General features: G+C 50.0%; 1 protein-coding gene across 1 annotated transcript in view; it reads left to right on the forward strand.

Moving 5' to 3' along the window:
• LOC140411222 (MAM domain-containing glycosylphosphatidylinositol anchor protein 1-like) overlaps nt 1-13,050 on the forward strand; it is an 875,194-nt gene that overhangs the window by 638,904 nt on the left and 223,240 nt on the right. Inside the window, exon 9 of the mRNA XM_072500330.1 lies at nt 1,242-1,511. Within this exon, the coding sequence (XP_072356431.1) occupies nt 1,242-1,511 (270 nt within the window). The remainder of the gene's footprint in view (nt 1-1,241; nt 1,512-13,050) is intronic.

Genomic DNA, 13,050 nt, shown 5'->3' on the forward strand with positions numbered 1-13,050 from the left:
TATAAGATCCCCCCCGCATCCTTCTAAATTATAACGAGTACAGTCCCAGTCTACTCAACCTCTCCTCGTAATCCAACCCCTTCAGCTCTGTGATTAACCTAGTGAATCTCCTCTGCACACCCTCCAGTGCCAGTACGTCCTTTCTCAACTAAGGAGACCAAAACTGAACACAATACTCCAGGTGTGGCCTCACTAACACCTTATACAATTGCAGCATAACCTCCCTAGTCTTAAACTCCATCCCTCTAGCAATGAAGGACAAAATTCCATTTGCCTTCTTAATCACCTGTTGCACCTGTAAACCAACTTTTTGCGACTCATGCACTAGCGCACCCAGGTCTCTCTGCACAGCAGCATGTTTTAATATTTTATCATTTAAATAATAATCCCTTTTGCTGTTATTCCTACCAAAATGGATAACCTCACATTTGTTAACATTTGTATTCCATCTGCCAGACCCTAGCCCATTCACGTAGCCTATCCAAATCCCTCTGCAGACTTCCAGTATCCTCTGCACTTTTTGCTTTCCCACTCATCTTAGTGTCGTCTGCAAACTTGGACACATTACCCTTGGTCCCGAACTCCAAATCATCTATGTAAATTGTGAACAATTGTGGGCCCAACACTGATCCCTGAGGGACACCACTAGCTACTGATTGCCAACCAGAGAAACACCCATTAATCCCCACTCTTTGCTTTCTATTAATTAACCAATCCTCTATCCATGCTACTACTTTACCCTCAATGCCATGCATCTTTATCTTATGCAGCAACCTTTTGTGCGGCACCTTGTCAAAAGCTTTCTGGAAATCCAGATATACCACATCCATTGGCTCCCCATTATCTACCGCACTGTTAATGTCCTCAAAAAATTCCACTAAATTAGTTAGGCACGACCTGCCCTTTATGAACCCATGCTGCGTCTGCCCAATGGGACAATTTCCATCCAGATGCCTCGCTAATTCTTCCTTGATGATAGATTCCAGCATCTTCCCTACTACCGAAGTTAAGCTCACTGGCCTATAATTACCCACTTTCTGCCTACCTCCTTTTTTAAACAGTGGTGTCACGTTTGGTAATTTCCAATCCGCCGGGACCACCCCAGACAGCAAGAGCTAAAGAGAGAGACAATGAAATGAGTGCAGCAAGTGGAAAGCCAGAGAGAGAAGGACAAGGTATGAACCATAGTGAGAGTTGGAGAAACTCTGGTCATTGTTTAACTGAACTCTCGCTCTCCACAGATCCTCCCACAGTGGAGCCTCAGTATGAGGATGTTCGCCAGAGGTTGGGTCGAGCACTCACATTGAGCTGTAAACTGCTTACTGGAAATCCCCCTCGTGTCACCTCTGTCCTCTGGAGTTTCAATGGGAATCCTTTAGAAGCAGCAGACACTGAACAACAGCTCATCTCCGACTGGCAGATTGACAGACTCTCGTCCAAAGGGTACGGCATGTACCGATGTATCCTGTCCAATGAGGTGGGCTCGGACACCTGCCTCTTCAACCTGACCGGTGAGTGATCAAAGAACCATCCATTCTTCTTCATAATCTTTATTATTAGTGTCACAAGTAGGCTTACATTAATGCTGCAATGTGAACATCCATTCATCACCAACATACCATCCATTCATCATCAAAAAAAATCTACGGAATTCCCTGCCCAGTGAAGCATCCATTCAGAACAACATAAGGACTAGGAGCAGGAGTAGGCCACCTGGCCCCTCGAGCCTGCTCCACCATTCAATGAGATCATGGCTGATCTTTTGTGGACTCAGCTCCACTTTCCGGCCCGAACACCATAACCCTTAATCCCTTTATTCTTCAAAAAACTATCTATCTTCATCTTAAAAACATTTAATGAAGGAGCCTCTACTGCTTCACTGGGCAAGGAATTCCATAGATTCACAACCCTTTGGGTGAAGAAGTTCTTCCTAAACTCAGTCCTAAATCTACTTCCCCTTATTTTGAGGCTATGCCCCCTAGTTCTGCTTTCACCCGCCAGTGGAAACAACCTGCCCGCATCTATCCTATCTATTCCCTTCATAATCTTATATGTTTCTATAAGTTTACCCCTCATCCTAAAAATTTCAACGAGTACAGTCCCAGTCTACTCAACCTCTCCTCGTAATCCAGCCCCTTCAGCTCTGGAATTAACCTAGTGAATCTCCTCTGCACACCCTCCAGTGCCAGTACGTCCTTTCTCAAGTAAGGAGACCAAAACTGAACACAATACTCCAGGTGTGGCCTCACTAACACCTGATACAGTTGCAGCATAATCTCAAGGGAAAGTGGAGCTGAGTCCACAAAAGATCAGCCATGATCTCATTGAATGGTGGAGCAGGCTCGAGGGGCCAGATGGCCGACTCCTGCTCCTAGTTCTTATGTTCTTTTGCTCTCATGCACATCTTATTCATGTATTTGTCAAGACTATCAAACGTCACTATCGCCCCTGCTTCCAACACCTCCTACGGCAGAGAGTTCCAGGCACCCACTGCCCTCTGTGTAAAAAATCTTCCCTCGCACATCTCCTCAAAACTTTGTCCCTCGCACATGAAACCTATGTCCCCCAGTAATTTCAGAATCATAGATGTTTACAGCACGGAAACAGGCCCTTCGGCCCAGCTTGTCGATGCCGCCCAGTTTCTCTCACTAAGCTAGTCCCACTTGCCCACATTTGGCCCATAGCCCTCTATACCCACCCTGCCCATGGAACTGTCTAACTGCTTTTTAAAGGACAAAATTGTACCCACCTCTACCACTGCCTCTGGCAGCTCGTTCCAGACACTCACCACCCTCTGTGTGAAGAAATGTCCCCTCTGGTCTCTTTTGTATCTCTCCCCTCTCACCTTAAACCTATGCCCTCTAGTTCCAGACTTCTCTACCTTTGGGAAAAGATGTTGACTATCTACCTTATCGATGCCCCTCATTATTTTATAGACCTCTATAAGATCACCCCTAAGCCTCCTACGCTCCAGGGAAAAAAGTCCCAGCCTATCCAGCCTCTCCTTATAACTCAGCCCATCAAGTCCCGGGAACATCCTAGTAAATCTCTTCTAGACTATTTCTAGTTTAACAATATCCTTCCTATAATAGGGTGACCAGAACTGAACACAGGATTCCATGTGTGGTCTTAGCAATGTCTGGTACAACTTCAACAAGACGTCCCAACTCCTGTATTCAATACTCTGACCAATAAAACCGAACATGCTGAATGCCTCCTTCACCACCCTGTCCACCTGCGACTCCACCTTCAGGGAGCTATGAGTCTGTACCCCTAGATCTCTTTGTTCTGTAACTCTCCCCAACTCCCTACCATTAACTGAGTAGGTCCTGCCCCGATTCGATCGATCAAAATGCATCACCTCACATTTATCCAAATTAAACTCCATCTGCCATTCATCTGCCCACTGACCCAATTGGTCAAGATCCTGTTGCAATCTTATAGAACCTTCTTCACTGTCCACTATGACATTAGTCTTGGTGTCATCGGCTAACTTACTAACCATGCCTCCTACATTCTCATCCAAATCATTAATATATATAACGGATAACAGTGGACCCAGCCCCGATCCCTGAGGCACACCGCTGGTCACAGAGATTTAACATTTTGCAACAACCTACCATGCTGTGCCTTGTCAAAGGCCTTGCTAAAGTCCATGGTAGACTACGTCGACTGCACTGCCCTCATCTACCTTCTTGGTTACACCTTCAAAAAACTCAAATTGGTGAGACATGACTTTCCCCTGACAAAACCATGCTGACTGTCCCTAATTAGCCCTTGCCTGTCTAAATGTCTGTAGATCCTGTCCCTCAGAATAACGTCTGACAATTTACCCACTACAGAAGTCAGGCTAACCGGTCTGTAGTTCCCAGGCTTTTCCCTCCAGCTCTTCTTAAACAAGGGCACAACATTTGCTACCCTCTAATCTTCAGGCACCTCTCCTGTGACTGTCGATCATTCAAATATCTCTGCTAGGTGCCGGCAATTTCCTCCCGAGCCTCCCACAATGTCCTGAGCTAAATTTAAAAAAATAAAAATTTAGAGTACCCAATTCATTTTTTTCCCAATGAAGGGGCAATTTAGCGTGACCAATCCACCTACCCTACACATCTTTGGGTTGTGGGGGTGAGACCCACGCAGACACGGGGAGAATGTGCAAACTCCGCACGGACAGTGACCCAGAGCCGGGATCGAACCTGGGACCTCAGTGCCGTGAGGCAGCAGGGCTAACCCACTGCACCACCGTGCTGCCTAATATTTCACCAGTCCCGGGGATTTATCGATCTTGATGCGCTTTAATACCTCCAGCACCTCCTTCTCTGTAATATGGACACTCCTCAAGTATCACCATTTATTTCCTCATGTTCCCGAACATCTATGACTTTCTCAACAGTAAATATCGATGAGAAATCTTCATTTAGGATCTCACCCATCTCTTGTGGATCCACACAGACAGTGACCCAAGGCGGGAATCGAACCTGGGACACTGGAGCTGTGAAGCAACAGTGCTAACCACTGTGCTACAAAGGGATCACTCCAAGTGTCACTGAGGGGTCAGTCTGAATGACACTGAGGGGTCACTGAGGGGTCACTCTGAATGACACTGAGGGGTCACTGAGGGGTCACTCTGAATGTCACTGAGGGGTCACTGAGGGGTCACTCTGAATGACACTGAGGGGTCACTGAGGGGTCACTCTGAATGACACTGAGAAATACAGAACGTCCCGTCACACCGAGAAATACAGAACGTCCCGTCACACCGAGAAACACAGAACGAGCCGTCACACCGAGAAATACAGAACGTCCCGTCACACCGAGAAATACAGAACGTCCCGTCACACCGAGAAACACAGAACGTCCCGTCACACCGAGAAATACAGAACGTCCCGTCACACCGAGAAACACAGAACGTCCCGTCACACCGAGAAATACAGAACGTCCCGTCACACCGAGAAATACAGAACGTCCCGTCACACCGAGAAATACAGAACGTCCCGTCACACCGAGAAATACAGAACGAGCCGTCACACCGAGAAATACAGAACGTCCCGTCACACCGAGAAATACAGAACGAGCCGTCACACCGAGAAATACAGAACGTCCCGTCACACCGAGAAATACAGAACGAGCCGTCACACCGAGAAATACAGAACGTCCCGTCACACCGAGAAATACAGAACGAGCCGTCACACCGAGAAATACAGAACGTCCCGTCACACCGAGAAATACAGAACGAGCCGTCACACCGAGAAATACAGAACGTCCCGTCACACCGAGAAATACAGAACGTCCCGTCACACCGAGAAATACAGAACGTCCCGTCACACCGAGAAATACAGAACGAGCCGTCACACCGAGAAATACAGAACGAGCCGTCACACCGAGAAATACAGAACGAGCCGTCACACCGAGAAATACAGAACGTCCCGTCACACCGAGAAATACAGAACGTCCCGTCACACCGAGAAACACAGAACGTCCCATCACACCGAGAAATACAGAACGTCCCGACACACCGAGAAATACAGAACGTCCCGTCACACCGAGAAATACAGAACGTCCCGTCACACCGAGAAATACAGAACGTCCCGTCACACCGAGAAATACAGAACGTCCCCGTCACACCGAGAAATACAGAACGTCCCGTCACACCGAGAAATACAGAACGCCCGTCACACCGAGAAACACAGAACGTCCCGTCACACCGAGAAATACAGAATGGGCCGTCACACCGAGAAATACAGAACGAGCCGTCACACCGAGAAATACAGAACGTCCCGTCACACCGAGAAATACAGAACGTCCCGTCACACCGAGAAATACAGAACGTCCCGTCACACCGAGAAATACAGAACGTCCCGTCACACCGAGAAATACAGAACGTCCCGTCACACCGAGAAATACAGAACGTCCCGTCACACCGAGAAATACAGAACGTCCCGTCACACCGAGAAATACAGAACGTCCCGTCACACCGAGAAATACAGAACGTCCCGTCACACCGAGAAATACAGAACGTCCCGTCACACCGAGAAATACAGAACGTCCCGTCACACCGAGAAATACAGAACGTCCCGTCACACCGAGAAATACAGAACGTCCCGTCACACCGAGAAATACAGAACGTCACGTCACACCGAGAAATACAGAACGTCCCGTCACACCGAGAAATACAGAACGTCCCGTCACACCGAGAAATACAGAACGTCCCGTCACACCGAGAAATACAGAACGTCCCGTCACACCGAGAAATACAGAACGTCCCGTCACACCGAGAAATACAGAACGATCCGTCACACCGAGAAACACAGAACGTCCCGTCACACCGAGAAATACAGAACGTCCCGTCACACCGAGAAATACAGAACGTCCCGTCACACCGAGAAATACAGAACGTCCCGTCACACCGAGAAATACAGAACGAGCCGTCACACCGAGAAATACAGAACGTCCCGTCACACCGAGAAATACAGAACGATCCGTCACACCGAGAAATACAGAACGTCCCGTCACACCGAGAAACACAGAACGTCCCGTCACACCGAGAAATACAGAACGTCCCATCACACCGAGAAATACAGAACGTCCCGTCACACCGAGAAATACAGAACGTCCCGTCACACCGAGAAACACAGAACGTCCCGTCACACCGAGAAATACAGAACGTGCCGTCACACCGAGAAATACAGAACGAGCCGTCACACCGAGAAATACAGAACGTCCCGTCACACCGAGAAATACAGAACGTGCCGTCACACCGAGAAATACAGAACGTCCCGTCACACCGAGAAATACAGAACGTCCCGTCACACCGAGAAATACAGAACGTCCCGTCACACCGAGAAACACAGAACGAGCCGTCACACCGAGAAATACAGAACGTCCCGTCACACCGAGAAATACAGAACGTCCCGTCACACCGAGAAATACAGAACGTCCCGTCACACCGAGAAATACAGAACGTCCCGTCACACCGAGAAATACAGAACGTCCCGTCACACCGAGAAATACAGAACGTCCCGTCACACCGAGAAATACAGAACGAGCCGTCACACCGAGAAATACAGAACGTCCCGTCACACCGAGAAATACAGAACGATCCGTCACACCGAGAAATACAGAACGTCCCGTCACACCGAGAAACACAGAACGTCCCGTCACACCGAGAAATACAGAACGTCCCGTCACACCGAGAAATACAGAACGTCCCGTCACACCGAGAAATACAGAACGTCCCGTCACACCGAGAAACACAGAACGTCCCGTCACACCGAGAAATACAGAACATCCCGTCACACCGAGAAATACAGAACGTCCCGTCACACCGAGAAATACAGAACGTCCTGTCACACCGAGAAATACAGAACGAGCCGTCACACCGAGAAATACAGAACGAGCCGTCACACCGAGAAATACAGAACGTCCCGACACACCGAGAAATACAGAACGTCCCGACACACCGAGAAATACAGAACGTCCCGTCACACCGAGAAATACAGAACGTCCCGTCACACCGAGAAATACAGAACGTCCCGTCACACCGAGAAATACAGAACGTCCCCGTCACACCGAGAAATACAGAACGTCCCGTCACACCGAGAAATACAGAACGAGCCGTCACACCGAGAAATACAGAACGTCCCGTCACACCGAGAAATACAGAACGATCCGTCACACCGAGAAACACAGAACGAGCCGTCACACCGAGAAACACAGAACGTCCCATCACACCGAGAAATACAGAACGTCCCGACACACCGAGAAATACAGAACGTCCCGTCACACCGAGAAATACAGAACGTCCCGTCACACCGAGAAATACAGAACGTCCCGTCACACCGAGAAATACAGAACGTCCCGTCACACCGAGAAATACAGAACGTCCCGTCACACCGAGAAATACAGAACGAGCCGTCACACCGAGAAATACAGAACGTCCCGTCACACCGAGAAATACAGAACGTCCCGTCACACCGAGAAATACAGAACGAGCCGTCACACCGAGAAATACAGAACGTCCCGTCACACCGAGAAATACAGAACGAGCCGTCACACCGAGAAATACAGAACGTCCCGTCACACCGAGAAACACAGAACGTCCCGTCACACCGAGAAACACAGAACGAGCCGTCACACCGAGAAACACAGAACGTCCCATCACACCGAGAAATACAGAACGTCCCGACACACCGAGAAATACAGAACGTCCCGTCACACCGAGAAATACAGAACGTCCCGTCACACCGAGAAACACAGAACGTCCCGTCACACCGAGAAATACAGAACGTCCCGTCACACCGAGAAATACAGAACGTCCCGTCACACCGAGAAATACAGAACGTCCCCGTCACACCGAGAAATACAGAACGTCCCGTCACACCGAGAAATACAGAACGTCCCGTCACACCGAGAAATACAAAACGTGCCGTCACACCGAGAAACACAGAACGTCCCGTCACACCGAGAAATACAGAACGTCCCGTCACACCGAGAAATACAGAACGTCCCGTCACACCGAGAAATACAGAACGTGCCGTCACACCGAGAAACACAGAACGTCCCGTCACACCGAGAAATACAGAACGTCCCGTCACACCGAGAAATACAGAACGTCCCGTCACACCGAGAAATACAGAACATCCCATCACACCGAGAAATACAGAACGTCCCGTCACACCGAGAAATACAGAACGTCCCGTCACACCGAGAAATACAGAACGTCCCGTCACACCGAGAAATACAGAACGTCCCGTCACACCGAGAAATACAGAACGTCCCGTCACACCGAGAAATACAGAACGTCCCATCACACCGAGAAATACAGAACGTCCCGTCACACCGAGAAATACAGAACGTCCCGTCACACCGAGAAATACAGAACGTCCCGTCACACCGAGAAATACAGAACATCCCATCACACCGAGAAATACAGAACGTCCCGTCACACCGAGAAATACAGAACGTCCCGTCACACCGAGAAATACAGAACGTCCCGTCACACCGAGAAATACAGAACGTCCCATCACACCGAGAAATACAGAACGTCCCGTCACACCGAGAAATACAGAACGTCCCGTCACACCGAGAAATACAGAACGTCCCGTCACACCGAGAAATACAGAACGTCCCGTCACACCGAGAAATACAGAACGTCCCGTCACACCGAGAAATACAGAACGTCCCGTCACACCGAGAAATACAGAACGTCCCGTCACACCGAGAAATACAGAACGTCCCGTCACACCGAGAAATACAGAACGTCCCGTCACACCGAGAAATACAGAACGTCCCGTCACACCGAGAAATACAGAACGAGCCGTCACACCGAGAAACACAGAACGTCCCGTCACACCGAGAAATACAGAACGTCCCGTCACACCGAGAAATACAGAACGAGCCGTCACACCGAGAAACACAGAACGTCCCGTCACACCGAGAAATACAGAACGTCCCGTCACACCGAGAAATACAGAACGTCCCGTCACACCGAGAAATACAGAACGTCCCGTCACACCGAGAAATACAGAACGTCCCGTCACACCGAGAAATACAGAACGTCCCGTCACACCGAGAAATACAGAACGTCCCGTCACACCGAGAAACACAGAACGTCCCGTCACACCGAGAAATACAGAACGTCCCGTCACACCGAGAAATACAGAACGTCCCGTCACACCGAGAAATACAGAACGTCCCGTCACACCGAGAAATACAGAACGTCCCGTCACACCGAGAAATACAGAACGTCCCGTCACACCGAGAAATACAGAACGTCCCGTCACACCGAGAAATACAGAACGTCCCGTCACACCGAGAAATACAGAACGTCCCGTCACACCGAGAAATACAGAACGACCCGTCACACCGAGAAATACAGAACGTCCCGTCACACCGAGAAATACAGAACGTCCCGTCACACCGAGAAATACAGAACGTCCCGTCACACCGAGAAATACAGAACGTCCCGTCACACCGAGAAATACAGAACGTCCCGTCACACCGAGAAATACAGAACGTCCCGTCACACCGAGAAATACAGAATGTCCCGTCACACCGAGAAATACAGAACGTCCCGTCACACCGAGAAATACAGAACGTCCCGTCACACCGAGAAATACAGAACGAGCCGTCACACCGAGAAATACAGAACGTCCCGTCACACCGAGAAATACAGAACGTCCCGTCACACCGAGAAATACAGAACGTCCCGTCACACCGAGAAATACAGAACGTCCCGTCACACCGAGAAATACAGAACGTCCCGTCACACCGAGAAATACAGAACGAGCCGTCACACCGAGAAATACAGAACGTCCCGTCACACCGAGAAATACAGAACGTCCCGTCACACCGAGAAATACAGAACGTCCCGTCAGACCGAGAAATACAGAACGTCCCGTCACACCGAGAAATACAGAACGTCCCGTCACACCGAGAAATACAGAACGAGCCGTCACACCGAGAAATACAGAACGTCCCGTCACACCGAGAAATACAGAACGTCCCGTCACACCGAGAAATACAGAACGTCCCGTCACACCGAGAAATACAGAACGTCCCGTCACACCGAGAAATATAGAACGTCCCGTCACACCGAGAAATACAGAACGTCCCGTCACACCGAGAAATACAGAACGTCCCGTCACACCGAGAAATACAGAACGTCCCGTCACACCGAGAAATACAGAACGTCCCGTCACACCGAGAAATACAGAATGGGCCGTCACACCGAGAAATACAGAACGTCCCGTCACACCGAGAAATACAGAACGTCCCGTCACACCGAGAAATACAGAACGTCCCGTCACACCGAGAAATACAGAACGTCCCGTCACACCGAGAAATACAGAACGTCCCGTCACACCGAGAAATACAGAACGTCCCGTCACACCGAGAAATACAGAACGTCCCGTCACACCGAGAAATACAGAACGTCCCGTCACACCGAGAAATACAGAACGTCCCGTCACACCGAGAAATACAGAACGTCCCGTCACACCGAGAAATACAGAACGTCCCGTCACACCGAGAAATACAGAACGTCCCGTCACACCGAGAAAGACAGAACGTCCCGTCACACCGAGAAATACAGAACGTCCCGTCACACCGAGAAATACAGAACGTCCCGTCACACCGAGAAATACAGAACGTCCCGTCACACCGAGAAATACAGAACGTCCCGTCACACCGAGAAATACAGAACGAACCGTCACACCGAGAAATACAGAACGTCCCGTCACACCGAGAAATACAGAACGTCCCGTCACACCGAGAAATACAGAACGAGCCGTCGCACCGAGAAATACAGAACGTCCCGTCACACCGAGAAATACAGAACGTCCCGTCACACCGAGAAATACAGAACGTCCCGTCAGACCGAGAAATACAGAACGTCCCGTCACACCGAGAAATACAGAACGTCCCGTCACACCGAGAAATACAGAACGAGCCGTCACACCGAGAAATACAGAACGTCCCGTCACACCGAGAAATACAGAACGTCCCGTCACACCGAGAAATACAGAACGTCCCGTCACACCGAGAAATACAGAACGTCCCGTCACACCGAGAAATATAGAACGTCCCGTCACACCGAGAAATACAGAACGTCCCGTCACACCGAGAAATACAGAACGTCCCGTCACACCGAGAAATACAGAACGTCCCGTCACACCGAGAAATACAGAACGTCCCGTCACACCGAGAAATACAGAACGTCCCGTCACACCGAGAAATACAGAACGAGCCGTCACACCGAGAAATACAGAACGTCCCGTCACACCGAGAAATACAGAACGTCCCGTCACACCGAGAAATACAGAACGTCCCGTCACACCGAGAAATACAGAACGTCCCGTCACACCGAGAAATACAGAACGTCCCGTCACACCGAGAAATACAGAATGAGCCGTCACACCGAGAAATACAGAACGAGACGTCACACCGAGAAATACAGAACGTCCCGTCACACCGAGAAATACAGAACGTCCCGTCACACCGAGAATGACAGAACGTCCCGTCACACCGAGAAATACAGAACGTCCCGTCACACCGAGAAATACAGAACGTCCCGTCACATCGAGAAATACAGAACGTCCCGTCACACCGAGAAATACAGAACGTCCCGTCACACCGAGAAATACAGAACGTCCCGTCACACCGAGAAATACAGAACGAGCCGTCACACCGAGAAATACAGAACGTCCCGTCACACCGAGAAATACAGAACGTCCCGTCACACCGAGAAATACAGAACGTCCCGTCACACCGAGAAACACAGAACGTCCCGTCACACCGAGAATGACAGAACGTCCCGTCACACCGAGAAATACAGAACGTCCCGTCACACCGAGAAATACAGAACGTCCCGTCACACCGAGAAATACAGAACGTCCCGTCACACCGAGAAATACAGAACGTCCCGTCACACCGAGAAATACAGAACGTCCCGTCACACCGAGAAATACAGCACGTCCCGCCACACCGAGAAATACAGAACGTCCCGTCACACCGAGAAATACAGAACGTCCCGTCACACCGAGAAATACAGAACGTCCCGTCACACCGAGAAATACAGAACGTCCCGTCACACCGAGAAATACAGAACGAGCCGTCACCCCGAGAAATACAGAACGTCCCGTCACACCGAGAAATACAGAACGAGCCGTAACACCGAGAAATACAGAACGAGCCGTCACACCGAGAAATACAGAACGTCCCGTCACACCGAGAAATACAGAACGTCCCGTCACACCGAGAAATACAGAACGTCCCGTCACACCGAGAAATACAGAACGAGCCGTCACACCGAGAAATACAGAACGTCCCGTCACACCGAGAAATACAGAACGTCCCGTCACACCGAGAAATACAGAACGTCCCGTCACACCGAGAAATACAGAACGTCCCGTCACACCGAGAAATACAGAACGGGCCGTCACACCGAGAAATACAGAACGTCCCGTCACACCGAGAATGACAGAACGTCCCGTCACACCGAGAAATACAGAACGTCCCGTCACACCGAGAAATACAGAACGTCCCCGTCAC

This window comes from Scyliorhinus torazame, chromosome 4 (genome assembly GCF_047496885.1).
Source record: "Scyliorhinus torazame isolate Kashiwa2021f chromosome 4, sScyTor2.1, whole genome shotgun sequence".
NCBI lineage: Eukaryota > Metazoa > Chordata > Chondrichthyes > Carcharhiniformes > Scyliorhinidae > Scyliorhinus > Scyliorhinus torazame.